This window comes from Marmota monax, unplaced genomic scaffold (genome assembly GCF_021218885.2).
Source record: "Marmota monax isolate L192 unplaced genomic scaffold, Marmota_monax_Labrador192_F-V1.1 WCK01_AAM20220418_F8-fsc00001, whole genome shotgun sequence".
In the NCBI taxonomy this organism is placed as follows: Eukaryota; Metazoa; Chordata; class Mammalia; order Rodentia; family Sciuridae; genus Marmota; species Marmota monax.
This window is the reverse complement of record NW_026693777.1, coordinates 17,310,144-17,336,770: the sequence shown is the minus strand read 5'-3', so window position 1 is coordinate 17,336,770 and position 26,627 is coordinate 17,310,144. Positions and strand designations below refer to the sequence as shown.

The 26,627-nt window shown below is 45.6% G+C and overlaps 2 protein-coding genes across 6 annotated transcripts in view; both read left to right on the top strand.

Annotated features, from left to right (window-relative positions):
• The window catches only part of Exd2 (exonuclease 3'-5' domain containing 2), a 61,436-nt gene extending 54,558 nt beyond the window's left edge, over nt 1-6,878 (top strand). For all 5 annotated transcript variants that reach the window (XM_046461662.2, XM_046461661.2, XM_046461663.1 and 2 more), the window contains 5 exons: nt 141-472; nt 1,458-1,564; nt 1,777-1,912; nt 2,892-3,248; nt 5,390-6,878. In XM_046461662.2, coding sequence (XP_046317618.1) covers nt 141-472; nt 1,458-1,564; nt 1,777-1,912; nt 2,892-3,248; nt 5,390-5,606 — 1,149 coding nt within the window. In that variant the 3' untranslated portion in view covers nt 5,607-6,878. The remainder of the gene's footprint in view (nt 1-140; nt 473-1,457; nt 1,565-1,776; nt 1,913-2,891; nt 3,249-5,389) is intronic.
• A 17,399-nt stretch (nt 6,879-24,277) lies between these two features.
• Nucleotides 24,278-26,627, top strand: part of Galnt16 (polypeptide N-acetylgalactosaminyltransferase 16) — a 93,139-nt gene continuing 90,789 nt past the window's right edge. Inside the window, exons 1-2 of the mRNA XM_046461762.2 lie at nt 24,278-24,542; nt 24,941-25,227. Of these exons, the coding sequence (XP_046317718.1) occupies nt 25,054-25,227 (174 nt within the window). The 5' untranslated portion in view covers nt 24,278-24,542; nt 24,941-25,053. The remainder of the gene's footprint in view (nt 24,543-24,940; nt 25,228-26,627) is intronic.

The window sequence follows — 26,627 nt, the reverse complement described above, 5'->3', positions numbered from 1 at the left end:
GAATTTTTTATAATAAAAAGTTTTTAAGAATATATAATACTTAGATTATAATACATTTTGAATTAGAATTCTTTGACTTTGAAGCTACTCTCTCTAGTTTGCCTTCTGGATTTCATTGATCTCCAGTTCTTTTTCTTCAGGTAACATATGCAGCCAGGGATGCCCAGATTTCTGTGGCTCTCTTTCTCCATCTTCTTGGACACCCTTTCTCTAGGAATTTACCTGTGGAAGAAAATGATGACCGCATTGGCTGGAGAAAAGTCTTGGAGAAATGCCAGGATGTGGTAGACATCCCATTTCGAAGCAAAGGAATTAGCAGATTGGGAGAAGAGGTTAATGGGGAAGCAACAGAATGTCAGCAGAAGCCAAGAAATAAAAAGTCTAAGGTCAATGGAATGGTGCCAGGCAACCACCAAGGAAGAGACCCCAGGAAACACAGAAGAAAGCCCCTGGGGGTGGGCTATTCTGCCAGGTAACCCAGTTGTTCCCTGGCTAGTAAAGATTGTGAGGGGCTTTGCCATGGGTCTGGGAGAAGGCTTGGGTCATCTAGCAGAGTCTCCTCAGGGGTTAATGTTACTTTTCTCTGCCTTTAGGCACATTTGGACTATTCTTTGCTTGATTTTTGTATTTTTCTTATTTTCCCCTTCTTTTACTTTTCTCTTTTTTGACAATTGAAGTGGAAATGAGGAGTGCTTAGCCTAGCTTAATCATTGACCCTCACAGGACCTTAGACTATAATGTCTCTGCCTGCAAAGGGGGTGTAATTATTATCCCTCGTTTGTTTCAGGATAGCTGTAAAAATGTGTAACATGAGGTGCCTGATACTTTTCCAGGGAAATACATCTTTGGGTTTCTTGTTCATTTGGTATTTGATGGTTGCGAATGATATCCAGCTCTAATTCAACATTACTTTCTAGCCAATGAGAATTTCCCTGTGGGACATAACACCTTTGTTGTAAGAAGATGACTAATAAGTACTTTGGAGCAGGAGTTTGGTCCCTATAGCAAAGTGCCTTTAGGAATTAGATGATTAAGTTGAAAGAAGTATTTCATGTGAGCCAGAGATAAATCTACATGGCCCTCATGACTTAAGCTTGAACTTTAAATTTTTAAAGTTACTTTGCTTAATCCAGTCATTTGGCAGTATTCTTGTTTCTGTTTCCTCTTTGTTCACAGCAGAGCTATGTAAATGCTACCTAACTCACTCCCTAATGTCCCATTCTGTAAGTGTAAAAACTAGAGGCATTCACAAATTGATTTCTAGTTCTGCTTGCTAGTGCAGTGCAGATAGAGGATTGAACATGGATTCTTGCCCTGTTTGTTTTTTCCATATTGGGTGTGTTTGACCCTAATGTGGAGAACAGTTTGAATCATTCAGAAGATATTATGAGAAGGTAATGGGTACCCTGGCCAACAGTTAGCTTTCAATATAAGCTTTCTCTCTCCCTTGTCTACAGAAAATCACCTCTTTATGATAACTGCTTTCTCCATGCTCCAGATGGACAGCCCCTCTGCACTTGTGACCGAAGAAAAGCTCAATGGTATCTGGACAAAGGCATTGGAGGTGTGAGATTCAGCTGTCATAGTTTAATTAGCTGCAGCACATGGGTACTGCCAGGAGTGGGAGTGGGATGAAGAAGAGGGTAGATAAGGAAGACAAGAGAGACTGTGTGGTCATGCCTCAGAAATAGTCTTCTGCCAGCACACAGAAGGATGCTTCTTCCTTGGGGGTGGAAAGGGGCAGGACAAAACTGACACTATTTCTTTTTTTCTAAGAGCTGGTGAGTGAAGAGCCTTTTGTGGTCAAGTTACGGTTTGAACCTGCAGGAAGACCTGAATCCCCAGGAGACTATTACTTGATGGTTAAAGAGAACCTGTGTGTCGTGTGTGGCAAGACAGACTCTTATATTCGGTGAGTGTGGCATTGGGCTGCCCTGGTTGTCTGTCTCAGATGGAGATTATTACATACAGATCCCTCAAAGGCTTTGGTTGAGTTTGCTGGCTTTGTCTGAGAGGCTTGGCCCAGCTTCCCCAAGAGCTTCAACACTCTGCCTGGCCTTCTCTAGTGGCCCCTATCTCTCCTGAGCCAGTTCTTAATTTCTGGAATTTAGCATTATCCTCAGTAACAGTCTGCCATGGAAAAAGTGGTTCCCTTTGGCTCATGAAGGTCTGACGACCACTTCCTTTAGTAGAAACTCTGTTCTTTTAGTTCTACCTTGAGGCTCTCAAGCTTTCTGAACATTGATATTGTTCATAGAGTTTTTGGCTACCTGAAGGCTGCTCTTTAATGCCAGGGTCTCCACACAGTGAAGGTGAGGCTGCTCCCTTGGGTTTTCTCCATGGCTTTTGTGCAATAATTTTCTTTCTTTCTTTCTCCCTCTCAAAGACAAATAGTTCTTCTTAGAAAATAATGATGAGTCATGATGAACCCAGGAAAATAACAAGAGCAAGGAATTCCTCAGATGAAGGAAATTGGCTTGCTTGGGTCACCAGGCTTCTTTGAGAGAGTTGTTTTCCAGAGGTCAAAGGCCATTAGCATATCTTTTCATTTCTTTGTGACTTTTTCTTCTGGGGGCACAGCCTTCTCAAAGGTTGTTATTAACTTCTCCCTGCCCTTAGTCCTCCACTGAAGCCTGACAGTAGGTGTTCTGTACTTACTTCAAGGAGAGGAACCTGAATCACAGGTGGATAGGTAGGAACCTAAGGCACAGGTCAGGTTGAGAGTAGAATAAGTAGTTTTGCCTTCATGTTATCTCTCTGGGATCACAGTACCCAAAGCTTCTCAGAAATGTTTGAGTCCTGGTTAGACTCCCAGTTGCCCACCTGCTAGCTTCACATGTTCTCTGTGTCATATGCTAATTAGCACTGCTCTCTGTGTGGGTTTGGTCCAGGAAGAACGTGATTCCACATGAGTACCGGAAACACTTCCCAATTGAGATGAAGGATCACAACTCCCATGATGTGCTCCTGCTCTGCACTTCCTGCCATGCCATTTCCAACTACTATGATAACCATCTGAAGCAGCAGCTGGCCAAAGAGTTCCAGGCCCCCATTGGCTCCGAGGAGGGCTTGCGCCTGCTGGAGGATCCTGAGCGCAGGCAGGTGCGTTCTGGGGCTAGAGCCCTGCTCACGGCGGAGAGCCTGCCTGCTCATCGAAAGGAGGAGCTTCTGCAGGCACTCAGGGAGTTTTATGACACTGACACCATCACAGATGACATGCTTCAAGAGGCTGCCAGCCTGGAGACCAGGTACGACTTACAGTGCTAGTCAGAAAAGGAACTGGGGAGTAACAGTGATGTTAACCCTCACTACTTGTGAGAATGCTTGTCAGGGAGTTAGCATGAGCCTCTAGATGCAGTGCCTAGCCTCATGCGTAGCCCAGGATGTGTCTAGTGGTTTGAGGTAGCATGGGGGTCGAGTAGAACAGCCTATTTGAGAGTTTCCTTTCTATAGAAATTTGTCTTTCATGAAGTGTTTATCCTTAAGGTCACATGCTTAATTAAGTTCAGCCATTTTGATTGGCATGATAGTTCATATGCTGTGGAATTCTGTCTTAGTCATTCTGTGCAAAGGTAAATCCTGAAATCAGCACAAATCATGAAAGTAACTGTCCAGTAATACCCTGACATCTCTGTAAAGTTTCCCATCAGGTAGAGTATGTGTGGTTTTATGTCTTTGGCCCCATATACAGGTTTGTGAAAACTTTTACCAATAGATTCACATTTTCAGTCCCACTGCACATCCAGGATATTGGTCCACTGAATGGAATGTTGGACAGAATTACTGGGCTATATAAATTTCTTTTCTCTTTTTTCTTTCCTTTCTTGCTTTCTCCCTCCTTCCCTCTGAGTACATAGTTGAATTTGCATGACATAACTCACTTCCCAAATGAAAAGTTTATGGTCCTGAAAAATGAGTGGGTGCATGGCTCTGGTGATAACTCTGGGCTGCAGTGCATAATGTTGCTTCTCAGCTGTCACTATTTTCAATAGTAGTAGAGTTCTGTAAAACCCAGATAGCGATGCTGGTTGCCAATAGTAGTTTTTGTTTATCAAGAAAAGATAAAGAAATGAAAACTTTATAAAGCAAATATTTATTTTCTTATTTATTCAAAAACTAAAGTATTTTACTAATGCTACTGATCTGTCACAGATACTGCATATATTTACTGAATACATGAGGCATCAAGCTAATAAATTGTACACAAATTGCTTTAATTATTTCTTATAATAAGCTGATAGGTAGGATTTAGATTTCTTACTGATAACCGCTAATAGTATCTTGCATTACAATTTTTTTAAAAATTAAATTTATTATTGAATTTTATCCATATAACTATTCTGTGTAGTTCTAAATGTTATTTTCTAAATTTCATATTAAATATTCTGAGGTTAAAGTTAAGCAACTTGCCAAGGTCTTAACTGGCTTCTTTGACTAATTCCCAAATGAAATTCCTAAAACAGCTAAACATTCCCTTTAAACCACAGACCCTTCTATGCATCTTTCTAAATTATATAGATGGATGCTGGATTGAGACTGAGGCGAACAGCCATTTGGAGACAGATAGGCAAGTTAGGGGAAAACTTATGAGCTAAATAATAAAACATATGCAAATACTCAGAGTCACTAACATGGCTAGTCTGATTGGGGTCTTGGAGGGCAGCTTGAGAGTGGAGTGTGGTATAAAGAGAGTAAAGAGGCTGTGGGGGCAGGGTGCTTCCTTGAGAAAGGTCATCTGTATTCCTAGGAGGGGAAATGCTGTGACATGTGAGAGCAGTTTTCAAGGCCTCCTTGCCTGGTTAGGAAGGTGGCAGAGGGTCATCTTCCCCTTCAAATAACACCATTTGCACAGCTGAGCAACCACTGGAGCATTTCATTGCGACTGAAGCACTTCTTGTCCATGTGGTCTGGCATGTACTTTACCACGGAGCCACATCCTCATCCAAAATTCTGGCATTCTGTGGGAAAGAAGGCACTAAAGAAGTGTACCACCCTGCGTTTTATATCTAGGTATCACAGTGTTATGAAAAACTGGACCCGTAGGCTGATTAGCAGCCTCATATTAATACTGGGTATGGCTCAGAATAGTGGATAACTTATAGGAGGGGTGAGCTGGTCACTGAGTAACATTGGAATAAATAAAAGACCAATATTCTCCTGAAAAAAGTATAGCTCAGAACCCTCGAATACTTTTTGTTGGATTTTGAACCATAGCTCAAACTATTTTAAAGGCAAAGATGATAAAGAGGATGTTTTCTAAGCATTAAAGTAACCAGACCCTTAGAAATCTAACTAGCTCCCAAACTACTGGCCTGCAGCATTTGAAATTATCAGTGAGATTGTCCTGTGCTTGTTTCCCTCAGACCCTTTGCGTTTCATGTTTTGGCAGGATTTCCAATGAAAACTACGTTCCTCACGGGCTGAAGGTGGTGCAGTGTCACATCCAGGGTGGGCTGCGATCCCTCATGCAGCTGGAGAGCCGCTGGCGCCAGCACTTCCTGGACTCCATGCAGCCCAAGCACCTGCCCCAGCAGTGGTCAGTGGACCACAACCATCAGAAGTTGCTCCGCAAATATGGGGAGGACCTTCCCATCAAACTGTCATGATAGCTGCTTCCCGTCCAGGTCAGGACAGCTGGGAAGCTGGAGCCAAGGTGGAAAAGTCATCTGTTCTTGTTTTAAGACATATTTAATTGTCAACGCCTGGATGGCAACTCAGAACACTAACTTATACTAAACCCGGGTGCTTCTGATGGAGCAAGGCTGTTGTTTGAAGGGGGAGCTGGTGGTTTTGAATTTTAATTGAGCAGAGTCAGTATTTTTTTGTTTGTTTTTCCATCATCATCTTTTACTTTTGTGGACCAGAGAGGTTTGACTTCTATTTTTATTCTCCCTCTTCTGATTTCCCTGTAAAGAGACAAAATGAAGACTTCTCCCTGAAGTGACTCATCAAGGCTTTCAGAAAATGTTTGTAGTATGTTTCTTCCTTGTCCACCATGCTAATTACCTCTAACAGGGACTGTCCAGGGTGTCAGTCCTGTCAGGTTAGGAGGGAGAAAAACTTCTTTCAGAGGCTGGAGAAATAACCAAGGAGTCAGATTCATTTTCCCACTTCAAATTCATAAGTCCAGTTTCTTCTGCTCTCCCATAATTTATCTGGTTGGAATCCATCCCATCTATGTTGCTTTGGTTTATTTCACATACTGAAAAATGCTTCCCTTTACACATCTGCGTCCAAAGCAGCAGCTTCCTGTCATGTACTTCCACCCTAACACTGAGGGAGCCCTTTTCTGTAAATAGGCCTTCAGCCTGGGTGGGACAGAGAGAAGTACACACACACCCTTCCAGGAGACTTTGGAACTTTGTTTAGCTTTTCCTCATGCTCTTTGTGCCTGCTCACTGCACTCCCCCTGCCCAGGTATGGAAGGTTTTTAGTTTAATCTCTTTCTGAGGGGGAGATTACCTTTGCTCAAAATCAGTGTCAGCTCCTTCAGTGTTCCATGTTCCATCAGATTGGTGATACTGACCCGTTTTCAGCACTTAGTTCACTTTTAGAGTCATTCGATCAGTTTCCAGCGTGAGGATTTCTCCGTCTCCTCTGAAGCCCAGGACACCAAGATGAATTAATATATTAGATGTTCAAAAGGGTGATGTTTCATCTTTCATAAAGATAGGCTACACTTTGAGTATGAAATCAGTTTATTAGTGATTCGTGTTTTTTCTAAACTTTTGGGAAATTTTTCGTATTTTACAAGATCTTAATAAGTTTGAAAAGAATTTTATGGCCAGAATCCAACAAAAGCTGTATTTTGGATTTGTGCCCAAGTTGGTGATAATTGATCTGACATTGATGAATAAAACTGCTAAGCACAAGGTTCACTGATTGTAAATATGAAATTTTTCTTAATAAAGTCAGTAAGTATTCTTGGGGGAGGAGATGTTTACCCTATGGTCCCTGCCTCGTGACAGTACCAGGATGCATGTGCATGGATATGCCACACACATGTACCCAGGCTGTCGAGCTGTGTCTGAAGCCTAGATGTGTGTACACATCCTGTGTTCTGTTCCTCTGCCTCTTCATTGCCACTTGTCCTCCAACAGGCATTTCTGGGATGTAAACTAGAAATCCTTGAAAACAAATAGTACCAGCCACTTTGGAGAATGTATGGTCAATGTAGTAGATTAGCACAGGGCCTGTGTCTCCTGGTTGTGGATCCCAAGGTTAGAAGAGAGCCAGGGAGATGATGGGGACAACAGGTAGATACTTGGTCATGGTGGTAGTTAGGCTTGCCACAAGGTGGCACTCATAGATTGGTTTTTGTATTCATTCCTGAGACTAAGCAACTTTCATACATGGTTACTAAACATAACTCACGACCTGTGTTTCACAGTTTGCAGAGTTGATTTTGAGTCATTTTGGTAGCTTTGTAAGAAAAACATATTTCCCTGAAATAAGAGAATAGGATTCTCTCTTTTCTTCTGATCCTCATATGAAAAGGTGAGAAACACTTAGGAGGACGGTTCTGGTGCCCTGTGTGCTGTGGGAAGAGAGAGTGACTTCTCTTTGGAACTCTGTGCAGGGTCCAGTAACAGAGCCAGTGGCAAGGAAGCTAGACCAGAAAAGGGTTTCATAGTAGATGTGAATTTTTTTATTCTGAATCTGCCTTGAATTCTAGCAGCCTTTCCCTAAGGGTAATATTTACCATCTTAAGTGAGAGATTTTAGGGTAGATTTTTTTAAAAATAAATATTTTTTCCCTGATATAAAAGTAATATATACTCATTAGAGAAGAGTCTTAAGTGAAAGAATAAAATTCATCCATCTTCTAGAACAGAGAACATCTTTCATCTAGAACAGAGCTAAACTTTACTGATACATTTATGGATTTTCTTTCAGTACTTAAAAATGCATATAATATGTGTATAATATTTAAATAAAATCGAGGGTTACACATACACACAGGTTGGTATTCTAATTTTCCTCCCTCATTGGTGTGGTATCAAAAGTAGTTTATGTGTCTTTGAAAATAAATTCTTAGTAGTTGTACCTTGTTTTAGTTATTCATTCTTTGTTGATCCTTTATTGTCATTATTTTTTTTTAATGTTTTTTAGCTGTAGAGGGACACACAATATATTTGTTTGTTAATTTAGTTTTTATGTGGTGCTGAGGGTCGAACCAGTGCCTCACACATGCGAAGCAAGTACTCTGCCACGAGCCTCATCCCCAGCCCCCATTGTCATTATTACCAATGATGTTGTGGTGAACTTTCTTGTGAATAGCTCTTTGACTCCATCCTTTGGAATTTCTTGAGGATAGAATCCTAGAAATGATTGTGAAGTGGGGGACTCTCATTGCCCCAGTAAATACAAACTGATACCTTTAGAATTACATGTTAAAATAATTTTTTTCTTTTAAAAAAAGGTTATAGACAGATTATTATTTTTTAGGGGCTGGGGATGTGGCTCAAGCGGTAGCGCGCTCGCCTGGCATGCGTGCGGCGCGGGTTCGATCCTCAGCACCACATACAAACAAAGATGTTGTGTCTGCCGAAAACTAAAAAATAAATATCAAAAATTCTCTCTCTATCTCTCTCTCTCACCTCTCTCTTAAAAAAAAAAAAGATTATTATTTTTTAAAAAGATAAGCACTTAGTGATTTGCCATCCTGAAGTGAATGAGGACATATTCAGGGATTTGCTTCCACTTAAGAGTGCAGCCATAAGTTACTTATTCTTATCCATGTCACGGAATGATCAGATGACAAAATGTGTTCCTTTGAAAGAAAGCCATTTTAATTCTTCATTTTTGACTCCTAGAAATTCAGCAGGCAGAAAGAGCTTTGGTTCAGCTTATTCTGCCTGTTATTTTGAGTCCCAATATTTAAATTAAGTTAAATTCTTAAATTCTTAGTTTACCTTACATCTCTTGAGTTTTTCATTCATTCCTTTATCTTTTCCTTTTTTTCTTCATTATGTCTCATTCTTATGAGAGGTTTTTCTAAAGAATGTTTGCTATTTTACTAATTATCTTGTATTACTAATTATGATATATTTGAAATGAAAATTTTTTGGACTTTTTTCTTTTATAGAAAGGTCATTTTGAGAGTTTTCTAATCCCCTCAGAAATATAGTGAGAACCAGTTTTTCTTAGTACAGTGAGTTAAAAGAGGGTGTAATGATTCATAATATGATTAACTCTTGATCTGAATAACATAAAAATAATACATAATCCCCCATATACATTTATTTTGGAACCCAGTCATACTTTTCAGGCATTCACCAAGTTGCCCTTGTTCTAGAGCCCGGCACCTTTTTCCTGGAGCAGTTCCCCTAGGTGATGGAACAGGGCTGGCATGCAGCCAATGACATACAGGTCTAGAGTACCCGTTCTTTTTTTTTTTTTTTAGATTTTGATGGACCTTTATTTTATTAATTTATTTATATGCGGTTCTGAGAATCAAATTCAGTGCCTCACACATACTACGCAAGTGTTCTACCACTGAGCCACAACCCCAACCCCTAAAGTACCTATTCTGTCAGCCCACTGGGGATGCTTGAGGCACCAAAGCACTGGCTTAAGTGCCAATATATTATTTGGAAGGTGGAAAGTACATTAGATCATGTTTTCTTCTAGTCAGTTTTGCCTATGACCAACTCTGGTTGGAGGCTCCTGGACACTGGGTAACCAGACCAAATGGGTTATCATTTGGGAGATAATCAACAGCAGACTTCCTTCACACAGGAATGGGGAATGTCAGAGAACCTGATTCACGCATCCTTGGTTGTGCCCTCTTCTCCTATGGTACACATTGCCTTCCAGGTCATTCTCTGCTTTCACTGAGTGGAGGTGGTTCATCTCATCCTCCAGACTGAGCCCAAAGCATGTGCCCTCCTTCCAGTTTCCTTATTTGTTACTAGTTCTTGAATTTTTCTCTCTTGGTGGATGGGTCATCTGTTGCCTCTCTGATACCATTACCTTCAAAAGCTGCTGAGTTTAGAGTCAGCATTATTATAAGCAAAATGTGTGATCCAGAATATTCCTGAGTTGGAATAGTTTGGGAAGCAGAATAGTACTTCTGCTTCCCAAAGCTCACCCTTCTCAAGTGGTAACATGCTGGGAAAAGTTGGGATTCCCAGGCCAGAGGATATCTATTAAATCGTGGATAAGAATGAGAAATTTGAGCTTAGTAAACTAAAGGGGCTGATAGAAATGGGAGATTGAAACATAGGTAGTTTTAAAGGAGATGTGTTTATTTGACTGATGCAGGGAGCCTTGTTCATGGACTTTATATATCTTGTGGTGTTTTCCCCCCTAAACCCAGTTCATCATGTTAGAGGTTCAGAGAAAAGTGTGCTGATGACTTGGGTTCTGCTGCCATTAGCCTGCTGTATTATCTTTGGACAAGTCACTTAACTTTTCTGGGCTTCTTTCTGTACCTGTAAATTTAGAGGTTTGGATGAGATGTTCCAGAAGAGCCCTCTGAGCTAGAGCATTCTGGGACACATCCCCCCATTGCTTTATGTGGCCTTTCCCTTGGGTACTGTGTATCTTCTGCTTTGTTGCATACTCTTACCCTGCCCAGCCCTGGAATGGAAACTAGAAGGAAAACAAAGGAATAAGGGAAGCAGGATGTCACCCCATGTCCTCCCGGCCTCATTAACTAGAGAGAAACCCCCTCCCTCCCTCTGGTGCTCTACACGGGGTCAAAATGCCCTTCTCACCAGAAATGTGCTGTGTGTGGCCCTCAGGTACTCAAGTTTCTACTCAGTCTGCTATTTAACCTCAGACAGGAGGGACATCTTTATCTATAGCCGCAAGGCCAGTGCTGTGAGGCTGATTAAGCGATCAGTGTGGAGTGTGCCAAGTGTTTAGAGGGAGGTTGATGAGAGGGGAAAAAAAGACTTTTTTCAGTTTAATGATAAGAGAAATTATGTGTCATAGAGAATTGAATAGAATTGGGTGCTTTAAAAGGAAAACATGAGAAGTCAAGCTGCGTCTGCCATGTTAATTCCTTGTTATCCATCCAGGAACCCTAGATGAGATTAATGCATAGGAGGCCTGTGTCTTGGGTCACATGGCTTGCCCTGGACTTTGTTCTGCTCATCTTTGCCTTTGTCTGGGCATCAGCTAGACAGACGTGTACAAAATGTAAGGCTTGCGTTTTACAAGCTGCAGAATGGACTCTCTATATACACATATATTTCCTAGGACCTGGCAGAGAATACTTTTTGAGATAAGGTGGGTGTCACCATGATGACCAATCTGTCCTTAAGCCCCTAATTCTCCCTGAGTAGCTGGGTTACAGGCACATGCCACTGTGCCTGGCAGAAAGTGCATTTTCTGGATCATCCTTGTGCTTAGTTTCAGCCCCAAAGGGAACTTGTTGGTTTTTCTTTGTGTAACACAGATTTGTACTGAGCATGCTCCACTTGAAGCTCTTTTCTGTTATCTAGATAGACATGGATGTGAGCCCTGGTTTCTACCAAATTGGGATCTTTTTTTGCAAGGGGGGTTGTCATTCAGAAATTTAAAAAATGATGACCAGTTAGCCAAAAAGAAGGCTCAAATATGTTACTCCAGCTTCTCCTACATGGTCTCTAAAGTGCCTAGAGTTCTGACATCTTCTGTCTATCTCACAAAGCCAATAAAAGCCCCCATCAGCTGAATTAGTTTCTCTTAAATTGAGAGATGCGAGTCTGGCGCTGGAGGCCTGGTAGGCCTGCGCTGAAGCACATATGGCTTCCTGAGTTCTTGGATACAATAAGTAGGACTAAAGTTGGCTCAGGAAAGGAACAGAAGATGACTTGGGGTTAGTTTTTCTTTTTAAAATGTTATACAAGTGCAGAGCTATTGGCTGCCACCCACCTCTCCAACCATCAGCAGAGCTTGACCTTGGCCAAGATTTTGCCTCATCCTCTCAGCATTTCAGCATAGAGTTGCGTTTCAGCCGTGGAATGCTTAACCAAAAGCACATGCTATAGTGGTGGTTTCCAAAGAGCAAGTTTTTGCAAAAAGTCTGCATAGTGTTGTTTTATCAAAACAACAGCTTCCTCCGAACCATCAACCCAGCAAACTTCTAAATGGTGATTCTTTGGCTTATTTGTACACAAGGGCTAGGACTTTTATTGAATACTCATTGAAGTGTGGCATAGTTAACATATGGCAGATATGCACATCTTCAGAGTAAAGCCGGATAAACTTTGACAAGTGTACACACACATAACCATTAAGGGCTGGGGCTTTTATACTATGTGAACGTCTATTCCAGTGATAGGCTTCTGGGTATTGGAAGGTTGTGTACATCTGGTCATACAAATTACTCTAAAGCAGTAAATCCAAGTAAAAATGAAATGAAGAGTTGGTGGTCTGGTCTAGGCAGTTTGCCCACACTTAGTGGACTTGGTAACTACAAAGCTTCATAAAGCTTGATTTTAATAATTTTTTAAAAACGGGTAACATGTGTCCAGGTACAGTGGCACCAGCCTGTAATCCTAGCTGCTTGGGAGGCTGAGGCAGGTGGGTCACAAGTTTAAGTCCAGCCTAAGGAACTTAGTGAGACCCTGTCTCAAAAAATAAAAAGGGCTAGAGATACAGCTCAGTGGTTGGTAGAGCACCCCTTGATTTGATCCCCAGTACCACAGAAAAAAAAACAAAGTGTGGGGGGAGTAATATGTATACATAGTCTAGAAATTTTTAAAAAATGTATACTGAAATCTCTCCAGTCCTTTACTTCCTTAATGATAACCAGTATAATTTATTTGTATATTGTCCACCCATCAAAGAGAGAGTATATAGAGTTTGATTTGATTTGTTTTGTTTTTGTGGTGCTAGGAATTGAACTCAGGGCCTTATGCATGTGAGACAAGCATTCTACCAATCGAGCTATATCCCCAGACCTGGATTTTTAAATCTCAAGTTTCTTCTTTGGGTGTTAACCAAGAACATTTTCCTACCCCTTCCCTTCATCCTCTAGAGCATTAATGCAGAAATGTTTTGGATCCCACAGCCTCCACAGTGCTAATCCTATTTGCCCTATACTGTACTTTGCCCTCTGTCTGGCTCATTTGGCTCAGAAGTCCAAGTTTTTCATAGGATTGCCATGAGTTGATAATTGTTGAAGCTGGGTTATTATATTGGGTTCTCTACTTTTATGTCTATTTGAAATTTCCCATTAAATGTTTTCATTCATTTTTCTTTTGAAGTAGTTCCTGCAGCACAACTGTCTGCCTTTTTGTTGAAGTGATGCTCATTCACAAATTATAGGCAAATCTCTACATGGAAACCCCCTCCCTGCCATACGATTTTATGAACATGAACGGGGATGATTACTTACCCTCAAAAGCCATCCTTCTCCTTAAACATAGGATCGACCTCAAATTTATTTTGAAAAGCCAATATCTCTGGCAGGCAAAATTTTTATTTGATTTGTTCACTAAGTTTTTCAGGCATATAACTCTCATGCATGGCAGAGAACTTCACAGTGAGCCACAGTGAACAGTATTTTATACAACTCATAGGTTCAAGAGCCAGGGAAGGAGGGCCTGTCATCTGACCTTCTTGGTGGGAGAGGAAACAAATCTTGCAGGGATGGCCTTCCTAGGTCACTTCCAGCTCCCAGTCGCCCTTAGTCTTTCCTCTGTGGCAGGTGGCTAGGAGTCACATCTCCAGATTGGAGCCTCCCAAGATACACAGTCTGGGAAAAGCTGTGGAACCCTTGATGATTTTCTAAATCAAGACCCATATGGTTCCCCAAAACCATTTTACCCTTGATGCCCTTTCATGCTGTCCTTTGTCTTGCTGAAATCTAATCACTGAGGCCTCTCAGTCAGATGAGAACATTCCCACTGGCCGGGCAGGCCCCTTGGAGCAGCTGTCACGTTTGAGCAGCATCTGCTTTCTGACAAGCTTGAAGACAGAATGAAGGACGTCTTTGAGTTTGGGGGACTGTGTTCAATATGCTAGCAGTTTGGTGGCCTGGTGCTGGGGTGGGAGGAGGGGTCATTCCAGATGGGTGAGGATCTTCCTGATTTCAGTCTATGGTCCTTGTGGAGTCCTAAGGCTGCACTGGTTCCCTCAGCCTTTGGCTCCAGCCTTTTCTGGGCAGGGAAACAGAATGAGGCAAAATGCCTGGTGTGTTTTAAATAGATTCTGCCTGCTGCAGCCAATAAGCCCAACAGCTTGGAAGGTGAGTGACCCTTCCCGAGAGATTTATGTTGCGCCAGTGCTCTTGCCTCCAGCCTGGAACACGGGCCACCCTCGCCCTCTTCCGCCCCCCGCCCCCCCAGCCCTCTACTGTTAACCATCCTCTCCTCTCGCTGCTCTCTGGATGGTTTCTCTTGAGGCCTTTCTGGCTTTAGTATTTGTTCCACTTTTATTGGTTTTCACTCTCTGCTTTTTCTTTCCCTGAAGCTGTTTTTCCTCGTATTCTGTCTTTTCATCTCTTGGAGTCTGTTTGTATCCATTCTGCTAAGTACACATCTCCCTCTGCTGCTTGTCTATCACGGCTTTTCTCTTCTCTTTTTTTTTTTTTTGTACCAGAAATTGAACTCTGGGGCACTAAACCACTGAGCCACATCCCCAGCCCTTTTTAAATATTTTTAAAGACAAATATTTGTAATATTTTAATACTTTGTTTAGGGATGGGGTTGTGGCTCAGCGGTAGAGCGCTCGCCTAGCATGGGTGGGATCCGGGTTTGATCCTTAGCACCACATAAAAAAAATAAAGGCATTGTGTTATGTCCATTTACACCTAAAAAATAAATATTAAAAATATTTTGTTTAGAACTCTTGCTGAGTTGCTTAGGGCCTCGATAAATTGCTGAGGCTGACCTTGAACTCACAATCCTCCTGCCTAAGCCTCCTGAGCTGCTGGGATTACAGGTGTGCGCCACTGTGTCCAGTTCTGTCATGGTTTTTCGATGGTCCTCTTGCTCTCACTTTCCACTGCCTCTGGGACACAGCCCAGCCCCTCTTAGGCTTGTGTGCAGTTGGGGAGGCAGGGGAGGTGGCCCACTGCAGTGCTGGACACTGATACTTGCTATCTGAGGTCACAATCTGTGCTCCAGCACTGCCAGGGTACCTCAGGTTGAGCAAGGATGGTATGCTGTGCCATTTTCAGAAAGGTTCCTTCTGGTAAAGAGAGACTTTAGGAGGACCTGTGGGGCCTCTTCCCATCCTATCCACTCACAGAGACCATTTACAAGACCTAGGAGTAACTTTCAGAACATTTTAGATTTGTTGTCTGGATTCCCGGGAAGAAGTAATGCAGAGAAAGAAAGTTAATTTTTCAAACTATTAGTGGGCAATTGGCTGTTTATCTTGGAAAGAAGTAGGGCGTGGGGGGTGTGGATGGAGAGTGGAAGAACCTACCTGGAGCAATCTCATTTGGGGGAACAGTGCCACTCTGAGCAGAACCTCAACCGTGGCAGCTGTTTCTTGGCACTAAGCCAAAAGAGGGGCAGTCCGAAAACAGAGGTGGGGGTGGGAAGTAGGGGACAGCACACATCCTAGGTTGTAAGCAATAAAGGAAGCAGAAGAGGAAGACCATGTGAAGGCTCAATGTCAAAAGCTAATAAGGAGTTGGCACTGGGGAACCAGGGGAGTGGAACCTGGCCAGAGATGCTGCAGCCTGCTCTGCCAAGTGGAGGCAGGCAGTGTGAGGGGAGGCCAGGAGAAAAGGGTCCTTGGTGACCTTTCCCCCACTAATCTCTAGCCCTTTTATTCTTTTTTACAGATTTGTCCTCATTTTTAAAAATTTTTTAATGTTTTTTAGTCATAGTTGGACACAATATCTTTATTTCTTTATTTATATGTGGTGCTGAGGATTGAACCCAGGGCCTCGCACATGCTAGGTGACCACTCTACTGCTGAGCCACAACCCCAGCCCCTCATGTTATATTCACAAAAAAACAAAAACAAAACCCAAAAACAAAAAGGGCAGTCTTCCTTTGAAAGGGACTCACAAGGGCTGGAGAATTTGAGGCTGAATGAACTGACCCTTTTGCTGGATTTTAGGCCTCTTTGCCCACCTGGTTGCTGGAGCAGTGAGAGGCAGCCCCTCACTGGGATATGCTGAGGTGAGTCCCTGTGCAGCTTGACAGCCCAGCAGAGAGCCCAGGGACAGGGGCCAGCTGTGGGTGTGTGCCCACAGAACCTCTGCAGACTGTAGGGCAGCCAGAGCAGTGGGGCTGTTGGCCAGCCCAGCTGGAGAGCTGGGGTTTGTCTTAGACCTGATCTGAAAGACACCTTCAGCATGACTCCAGCTCCAACCCTGGCCTCCTTTCCCCTCAGCAATGGGCTGGACTGAGGCCTGCAGTGGAAGAAAGAGAAAGGAGAACTTTTTTTCTTGCTTAAAAAATTTTAGGAGCTGTGAGTATGGCTCAATGGTAGAACAAACGTGCTTGGCATGAGGCCCTTGGTTAATCCCCAGCACCAGAAAAAAGAAATGTGAAGAGGTAATAAATAGCAAAAAAGAAAAAAAAGAAATTCAAAAGGTATACGGGATGTACAATAAAAACATCTCATTCTGCCTACTCAAGCTCCCCTCCTTGGAGGCATCCCTGGATGTACCAACTTCTTGTATATTCCTCTACTTTCTCCTTTTTAGATCTGCTGTAATCTGGAAATTTTCAGATTCTTGATCATATAGAATGCTTTAAATTGTTTGGGTGTATACAAGTGTATGTAATGTGTAATGAGATCAAATGATGATAAAGAAAATTGTATCTTGGGCTGGGCATGGTGGCGCACACCTGTTGTAATCCCAGCCACTCAGGAGTATCAGGAGTTCAAAACCAGCTCAGCAAATTAGCAAGGCCCTGTCTCTATTTCTTTTTTGGGGTACTGGGGATTGAACTCAGGGGCACTCGACCACGGAGCCATATCCCCAGCCATTTTTTTGTGTGTGTATTATTTAGAGACAAGGTCTCACTGAGTTACTTAGGGCCTTGCTTTTGCTGAGACTGGCTTTGAACTCACAATCCTCCTGCCTCAGCCTCCCGAGCTTCTGGGATTACAAGCGTACACCACCAGCCCAGCGAGACCCTGTCTCTAAATAAATATAAAAAAGGAGTGGGGATGTGGCTCAGTGGTTAAGCATCCCTGAGTTCAATCCCTTATTCGCCCCTCAAAAAAAATTGCACCTCAGTTTATTGTTAATAATTCTTGCTACAGCAGGAAATTATTTAAAATAAGTAGAAAAATACATAGAATCCTAAAATGCTAGCCCTAGAAAGGACCTTCCAAGTATTTATGTACCAAAGTCCTCTTTTAAACATGAGAAAAAGACCCAGATAAGTGACTTTTCCAGGGTCACCAGGATGGTTGATGGCATTCCTGGAACTAAAACCCAGGTTTCCCACCTCCCAATTATCCCTGCTTCCCAAGAACATGCCAAATGCTCCCTTTTTAGGTAGTAATATTTGTAAAGATCTGTTTCAGAGATGGAAGGAAAAACAAATGATTAGAGACAGGGAAAGAAATCACGAATTCCAAGAAAAAGGTGAAATAAAATTCCAATTAAAAAATGGAGCACACACACATCCACACACATGCACACATATACACAGCATGGCAGAGGACAGAGGCTGTGGGCTGAGTCCATTGTCCACCTCTTCTGCTGGACTCCAGGGTGAGATGGGGCAGGTGGACTGTGAACAGTAGCACAGCGCCACCCTCTGCTGAAGGATGTGCAGCCTTCAACCTACTGTCACTGCAGAAAGCAGAGGCAGGTATGTTCTTGTCTGGCAGGAAGAAAAAATGTCACCCTAGACCAAGTTGTGCGTGGACACAAGGCAGGGATGTCAAGGTAGAAGGGAGGAGGTGGGAAGAGTTGCCTTATTACTCTACCTTGGAGCTCTGCCATCACTGGCCCCCAAGCATGAACAGCCCCGCTGTTTACCACCACCTGCCAGGAGGACGCTCCCCAAGACCTACATGCTGATAAAATGATAGGATGCTTTTAAATTTCCTTTTCCTACTCTGGCATCAGCTCCAGATATGTGAACAATTTTGGTGTCCAAGCCAGATTGATGGGCCTTTTGATGGCTTCAGAGGGTGGCTTCACTGAGAGGGGACATGTATGTCTGTAAATGCTGGTTGTAAAACCCTCAATTGCTTTGAAATGGTAAATTTCCAGGCAACACGGATCTGGTATTACACGCCTCCTGCATTAACAGCTTTTTCTTCCTGTTCAATTATTTTGACTGGCCAGGGAGTAGAAATTACACTTCAGCATATATCGATGGATATTTTCAGCCTGGCTAAGAGCTTCAAAATTTATACCAGCCCCAGGAAAGGTCCTTTAATTTCTGCTTCACAGTTTCACAAGGAAAATGGAAGTATCAATTATAGGCACCATTAGACTGAAGGAATGTAGGACCATGGGTCTCTTCAACTCAAATTCTTTCTAATCTTACTGCCTGGCCTCTTTGATATTGAGCCAAAGTTTGTTCTAAGCCTCAGATCTAAAGGCCCATCCTCAAATAAAGAAGGCCCTTGAAAATAAATGAGTATGCCTGTAGGGAACACACCTGTAATCCCAGCTATTCAGGAGGCTGAGGCAGGAGGATTGCATGTTTGAGGCCAGCCTCAGCAACTTAACAATACCATCTCAAAACAAAAAATAAAAAGGCTGGGGATGTAGGCTCAGTCTCATTCAATCTCCTGGATTCAATCTCCCAAACTCTCACATATCTTAGCCACTTTTGTTTGCTCCATTTCTTGGACTTGCCTGCTTACCTGTCCTTCAAGGCTCTGCTCCCAAATGTCTTCCAACTTGTACAGTAGAGCTGTAGAACCCTGTCTAATCCTGTGACTGTTTACACATATTTCTCTAATGTCAATTACTGAATCCCCCAGATGCTGTGACCAGATATTGTTCATTTTTGTATCCCTATACTAGAAGTGCCTGGCACCTTCTAAGTATTCAAAAAGGAAATGAAGGGACCCCAACAGGCAACAGGCACTGGCTTCACCATCTGAGGCCTTTTTGGCATTTTCTCAGTCCAGAGTGGCAAGAAGCAGCAGCTTCCCACCCTCGATATTCATTCATTCATTGATTTACTCCACACAGATTTAGTATGTGCTGCCAAGATGCCCAATATTGTGCTGGGAACTCATGATACACAAAGGCCTTGCTCAGAGGCACTTCCATTCAAGGCAGAGAGACAGGAGTGTGGTAGGCCTTGGTCTGGCATCTCCGTGGGCCATCTGGTCTGCTCTGGGAACCTTTGCCATTCAGCTCTCCAGAGGCTGTGTAGAAAGGAGGTGGTAGAGGTGGGGAGGTCAGGAGCCTTGGAAAGGGCTCTGCCTCTGGGACCAGTTCTGCTAACCAGTGACTTCATTTGTGCATTTCTTTTTTCTTTCTTTCTTTTTTTTTTTTTTTTGGCATGAATTTCTTGCTGTTAGTAAAGAGCATTTGACAATTTTTTTTTTTTTTTTTTTTTTTTTAGTACCGGGGATTAAACCCAAGGGTGCTTAACCACTGAGCCACATCCCCAGTCTTTTTTTATATTTTATTTAGAAACAGGTTCTGAGTTTCTTAGGACCTCACTAAGCTTGCTGAGGCTGGCTTTGAACTCTCGATCCTCCTGCCTCAGCCTCCTGAGCTGCTGGGATTACAGGTGTGCACTAGAGCTTAAAGCTACAGAGCTTAAAGCCTCTGCAGTCCTGTTACTCCCAAATGCAGAAGCTGGGTCATTATGATCAGCAATAACCATCATAGTTCTGCCATTGCCCAACAGAATCAGGGTCACTCCTTCCATGACTTCTGATGGGACCACAAAAGACTTTCTCACCTCCTCATCTTGAGGGCAGCTCATGAATAGAACCCCTGAGGGAGGACCTATAGCCCCAGCTATTCGGGAGGCTGAAGTGGGAGAATCACTTGAGCCCTAGAGTTCAAGACCAGCCTAGACAACACAGTGAGATCTTGCTTTTAAAAATGAAGATAAAAAAAGAACACCCAAGGGCTGGGGTGTAGCTCAGTGGTAGTGCATTTGGCCTGGGTTTGATCCCGAGCACTGCAAAAGAAAACAAAAATCACAAAAACAGAAAAAGCCTTGCCCTCAGCGTTTACAGTTTAGTGGCAGAAACCAGTGATAAAAAGCCAAGGTTATCAGACAAATTGGATTGAGAATAAGACTGGAAGTTCCTTTCAAAGAGCCAGGTCCTAGCTGATCGAGGTGGCTCATGCCTGTAATCTAGTGGCTCACGAGGCTAAAGCAGGAGGATCACCAGTTCAAAGCCAGCCTCAGCAATTTAGTGAGGTCCTAAGCAACTCCATGAGACCCTGTCCCTAATAAAATCCAAAAAAAGATTGGGGATGTGGCTCAGTTGTTAAGTGCCCCTGGGTTAAATTCCTGGTACAAAAAAAAAAAAAAAAAAAAAAAGCCAGGTCCTACCCTCCATCTATAACGGTTTATAGAAACTTACAGATACCTTTTCCTGGGAAGACAATTGGCGCATTAAGCGTGATCAGCTGGCAGTGGACAGCATACATTCACTGGATGGCTGTGACTTTGTAGGCATCAGTCTCATCTGTAAAATGGGGGCTTCAGGGCCTTCTTCACAGGTGCCTGTATTCTGTGATCCTATATCGGCACAGCATGTGTGGCCTGGTTACGAACATTCTGTACCCCTACCAGCCTCTCTTCTGCTTAGGACATGGGCAGGCTGGGAATCCAACAGGTGTCTCCCCTATGTTCTGGGGGCCTGCTGCAGCAGCAGACAGGACAAGACACTTCTGAGCTGGCACAGGTCTAAGAGTATTGGATACAAAGAGGCGGGGGCCCTGCTCTGTGCCTCTCTCCTCCACCCTGCCTCCAGCGTGCCCAGCAGAGGCTCTGGAAAAGGCATCCACCCACCTGTTGGGCAGGACAGTTCACCTTAGGTGTGGCCTTAGGTGTGGCCTGTCCTCTGTTCTTGGCAGCCATGGCAGCAGTCCCCTTCGTGTTCTCTGGGCAGGCCCTTGAGGAGTCCCTTCTCACCCCCAGAGCATGTCTGTGGGAGCAGGTCTCCAATAGATTGGGGTGGTTACTAGGCACTGAATTTTATAGGCTTTATTTCAACCAGTCTTTCTCAACAGGGCTTCAAGTAAGGGCTAACACCCTCATATCACAGTTGAGGAAACTCAGGTTAGGAATTTGCTCACTTTCCTCTTCTGTGACATAATTAGCATTTGAATTGAGTTGTCCAGCTGCACATCAACTGGGGTCCCAGCTTACCCCAGGCCAGCTTTGGTGGCCTTAAAAGAGAAGGTGAACTGAGTCTGAGAGAAATAGCAAACAGGGGAACGTGCCTAAGAACTAGAAGTCTAAAATGGCTCAACTAGAGGGAATCTGAGAGCATGTCTCTGTATCCCTCCTTTTACAGAGGAGAAGACAGGCCCAAAGTGACGGGAGACCTCTGCACATAGAGCTAACTCTTAAGCACCCTGCAGACTGCCCTGCACCGTGCCCACACACTGACATTGAAAATGGCTCAGGATTTAAACTCAGCTCCACCACTGACCTGCTGTCTGACTCCAGGCAAATAATTAAATGAGCCCTGTGAAGTGTCAGGGTCCTTAGCTGCAGATGGGGATGATAATCTTGAACTCACCTCAAGAGCATGAGAACTTTAGAGATAGGAATGTGGAATGTAGGCATGGGGGCTGGCTGGCACCTGGGAGGTCCTGAGTAAACTGTAGCTAATACAATTACTCTTGTTTTTAAAGTTCAATGAACATTAGGAATCAGCAAATCTCTTAGGGATGGCTTTGATCTGTCATTCTGCTGGGATCCACTCTAGGACCAGAGAGGAAACAAAATTCATTGTTATCCCTGATCACTGAAATCTACCTCAGACTCAGTTTTGGGCCCATTTGTGATTCAAATCTGGAAGGAAGACCATAGTTTGTAGCCAAGGTGGCAGTTTCTAGTTCCCAGTTCTGCCAGAGTGCCTGTGGCTTAAGGCACATCAGTCAACCTCTGTGTCAAATTTCAGTCAGTTAAATGAGCATAGTGACTTCCAGCCCTCTTTTATTTCCATCCCCAAGGAAGTGCCCATCTGAGGGCTATTGTGCAGTCTAACACCTTCATGAAGGGCTATGCCCCTCTGGTGGAGGGTGAGGGAAGTTTTATCTTAGGGACAGAGCTGCCAGATAATGACAATTGGCCCCCACTTATTCCTGGGGAATAAGTGGTGAGACTTGTAGAAACCCTGCCAAATTCCATCTTCTCCCTCCCTCACCTCATGGAGCCACCAGAAAGCCCTCAGCCTGATATCAGCCTGGCAAGGCCCAGCTTCACCTCCCATACCCAGGGGTGAGTTTTTCAAGTTGAGGGGATGCCTTTGGACCCCACATCCTTTCACCTGGCTCTCTCAAGATCAAAGGCAACCAGACATGCATTGGCAGGCTGGGATGCAGGGAGCAACCTATGGCAACTAGAGGGCTGGTCCCTAGTCCTCCCACCTGGCTGACCTCCTGATAGATCACCTGTGTTAAAAGGCGGCACCAAGAGAGCAGCTCCCTTTCATTTTCATGGTTGACTAGAGATGTCTGTGGAGCCTGGTGCCTAAGGAGCAAAGTCTTCTTCCCTGGCCTCACACAGATGCTGTGACACTGGATCTATCCCATGATTGCTGTGAAATCAGGCAGTGGCTTCACAGTGATTTTCTCCATCCGTGCAAATGAATCCTGTGCCCTAGGCAGTTTGATTGAACTCCCCAGGTGAGAGAGACCTGGGACAGCAAGTTGTACTAGTGCCCCAGTGCAGGAGTACGGCTGGCAAAATAACCGGGGGGTGACGAACAACTTGTGTACGTTGATACAGCAGGAGTGGGAGCCGTTTATTGGAGGACAGGAGCAGTATTTATACATTCCACACAGCTTATCTAATTAGCATAAACTAGATACATCAGTCAACCAATAAGGAATCTCCACACTTAATGGCTCGCTTTTGTTACTTCTCAAACCACTCCCTCTGGCATTTTGCCAGGCACCATCCAGACTTGTTTATGACCTCTAACATTCCCCTGGCAAAATGCCAGGTGTTATTTTGACTTGTTTACAGACTCTAACACCCCAGGACCCGGGGCATCTCTGTCCTCTTGCCTGTTGTTTATGATGGCCACACAGACTATTCCTAAGACTCCCTGCTATTTTCACAGACCCTCTTTGGTGTATTCTCTATTTTGTAGGGTCACCTCCCTGGTTGGGCCATTTGGGGAATTGTCTAGGTATCCTCATGATTAGTCTTTTGAGTCAAGGTATCATAATTGTGATAAGAAGTCTTCTGGGAAAATCAAGTGGAGTTTCTTCCCTTTGCCTAAATAGAAATGTATCAAGCATCTATTATGTACATGGTTCACTTCCAGAATGATGGAGAAATAGATGGAGAAACAGAGAAACACCTCCTTATTCACTTCCATGCCTCAGGGTGGTGCTGACAGTGTGAGTGAGGGAAGACTTGATGCTGTGACCTCACTGCCTGATTCCCCAGGTGGCTTCATTTGGAGCCCTGACCCTACCTGAGTCTTCAGAAGAGCCATAATACCCAGCAGCATCAACAGGAAACAAACTCCCTGCCCACTCCTCCTGGCATTTAAGGATCTCCTGAGTCCAGACTTGCCCAGTCTTCCAGCGTCAACTCCCACCAAACCCTTACCAGGTCCGGCGCTATCTCCTTAACACAAATGCTTCCATCCTCTGGACCTTTGCTGGGGCAGCTATTCATGATCCTGTCCTCCCCTCCCCCTTGTGCCTCTTAAGGATTTATTCGGACTTCTCTAAGCAGCTTTCCCTGGCAAATAAAAGAAGACCGCCTTGCAATAAATTATTTCTCTTTCTGTGATCCTTACTTCATCGTTTCCCATTTATTCATTGAGTGTCGGCCTGTACCCCACCCTGGGCTGGTCTCCTAGGGCTAATCTAGCCCACCTGGCCTTTTGTCAGGAGAGAGTAGTTCACACATGATTGTCACCGCCTCCAGCACCAGCGCAGAATCTCAGTGATGTGTCTCTCACCACCGTGTTTTGCACTTTGTCGAAAAGTGTCAGATGGCTTGTAGAAGAGTGTCAGATGATTTGTAGACTGGGCTCTTCCCACTAATTAGTCATGTGACCTCTGGGGAATCGCCGGGCCACTCTGGCTTCTGTTTTCTGATGAAATAGTGATGAAGATACCTCAGAGTTATCCAGGGGACAGTGAAGCAGGATGTAGGAAAGTGTCATAAAAGCCCGGAACCCCGGGCCAATGAAAGATGCACAGTGATTGTATCTCCATTCTCCTCGCCCTAGCTGCGAGACAATGTCGCTCCCCCTTCGCTCTCCCCGAATGTCAAGTGCACCAGCTTCCAAACCTTCCTCTGGGCGGCTCCCCCACGGATCGGAATCTAGGCTGTGGAGGGTTCCAGTGTAAACTCAGGACACCTCTCCTTCCTGCCACCTCTTCCCAAGGACTCGCGAAACACACCTTGAACCCCTTGCCGGAGCGCAATTCAGAGCGCCGCCCGGAACTGCAGCTCCACTGCGTGGGCCAAGGCCGGGGGTCGCGCATTTCTGGTCGGTGACTCAGGGCCTCTTGGTCCGGGGGTGGGGTGGGTAGGCGGGACCCACTAGGGCCGCGCGGGGGCAGCGCCGGGCGATCGGTCGGCGAGCGGTGGGAGACGAAGCTGGCTCCAACCCCGTCGCCATTCCGCCGCGGGCGTCTGTCTCGCCAGGTCCCCGAGCGCAGGAGGAAGGCCCGTGCTACTTTCCATTCCGGGCGCTCCTTTACGGGTGCGCAGCGGCCCGGGCCGCCAGCAGCAGCTGGAGCGCGGATGGGGCTCTGCGCGCGAATGAATGGGCGCCCGGGGGAAGCGCGGGCTGAAGGGCATTAGGACCGTGAGGATCGCTCCGCGCTCCTGTCTCTCTCTATCACAACCCCCCCCCCCCACCTCTCTCCTTTTTCTGCTTTGCAGGACTGAGCAGCCAGGCGCAAGCGAAAACAAACAGCTGGGGCTGGTAGCGCCCCCGCCCCGGCCTCGAGAGCACGCCGGACCCGGCTCCCACCCTGGGCGCCGGGCCGCCCACCATGAGGAAGATCCGCGCCAATGCCATCGCCATCCTGACCGTAGCCTGGATCCTGGGCACTTTCTACTACTTATGGCAGGACAACCGAGCCCACGCAGCCTCCGGCGGCCGGGGCGCGCAGAAGACCGGCGGGAGGCCAGAGCAGCTGCGCGAGGACCGCACCATCCCGCTCATTGTGAGTACGCCCGGCGCGCCGGGCGGCCGGCCGGCGGGGGAGCCGCGGCGCGCGTCCTGCCCCCGCGCGGCAGCCCAGGGCTCGGGGCCCGCCGCGCCAGGCCGGCTTTGTATACGTTGGAGCATTCCTATTTGTTGTTATGGCAACCTCTGCCGGTCCGGCGGGGCCAGGGTGCACGGATGGAGGGAGGGTGACAGTGGGTGGGGGTTGGGAGAAAGTGCTGCAAGTTTGGTGGGCCCTGCGTGCACGCGCGACTGGGAACGTGGCGGATCTCCCGGCTCTGTGCAGCCGGGGCTGGGGGCTGAGGGGCTGCGGGTGCCTTGCCGGGGGCAGAAAGCAGCTGGTCCTTGAGCGCAGCGATCAGTCGGTGGAAACCGCGCAGCTGAGCGCGTAGGTGGCGGTGCGCACTGGTTCTCCAGCCTCCTGGGGATAAAGGACATCGGGTGGGGGCGTGGGTAGGGAAGGGTGGCTAAGCGCTGCTTCTCATCCGGATCAACGTGGACCTTTTTCTTTGGCATTGACACCCTTCCAAGGGGGTTCTGTGGGTCAGGGAAGGGTCTTGTACTGTAAGCGCCCTGCACCCCCAACCTTAGGATTCACACTACAGTTGAGCCGGCTGTGTCCGCGCCTGGACTCGGCGATTCCTTCGCATGGGGTCACCTCCGGGACAGCTTAGCAAGCAGAGAAACAAAGGCTGTGTGGAATGGTTGGGGCTTTGGTGGAGCTGCGGGGCCCTAGGCGCTCTGGGGACCCCGGCGGTGGCATGCGGAGCCCCAGCCGTCCTGCAGGGGGCGTTCCTGTCGCCGCCTTTCGCCCGGGCACGGGGTGACAGCTTCTTGTGGCCAGGCAGGGGCACCTGTTGAAGCAGGAGACTCTGGGACCCGCAGAGAGCGCACTCGAACGGGTGCGTTCTGGTGCGTTCTTCCATCAGGGGCCAGTGGTGAACGAGAGTCTCTGACTACCCTCCCGACAGACTGCTGTCCGCGGCAGCCTGGGGGAGCGAGGACCAGGAAGCAGAGTGGAGCCGGAGTAGGGGATTGGGGGAGGGTGCAATCCTGACGTGGAAAGATCTGGGCCTGGGAGAGGCGGGGTGAGGAGCTCCTCGGGGAGGTACAAGGTCAGGAGAGCTGAGGTTTGTTACCGACTAGCGTACTCGATACTTACCCAAAGGTGCCTCAGAACTCCAGGAACATGAAGCAATCGGTGGACCACTCTCATATTCCCATCCTGCCCCAGATTCCACTCTTGTTACCCACCTGGGAAGAAGTGAAAATCCTCAGCAAAGGAACCATTATTTCTGCAAAGGAACCTGACCTTTGCAGAAATAATGGGTTATGAACTTTATCCTAGATCCCAGTCTGGATGCATCTGTGGGGGCAAGCCTATTTAAATGGAGGGTT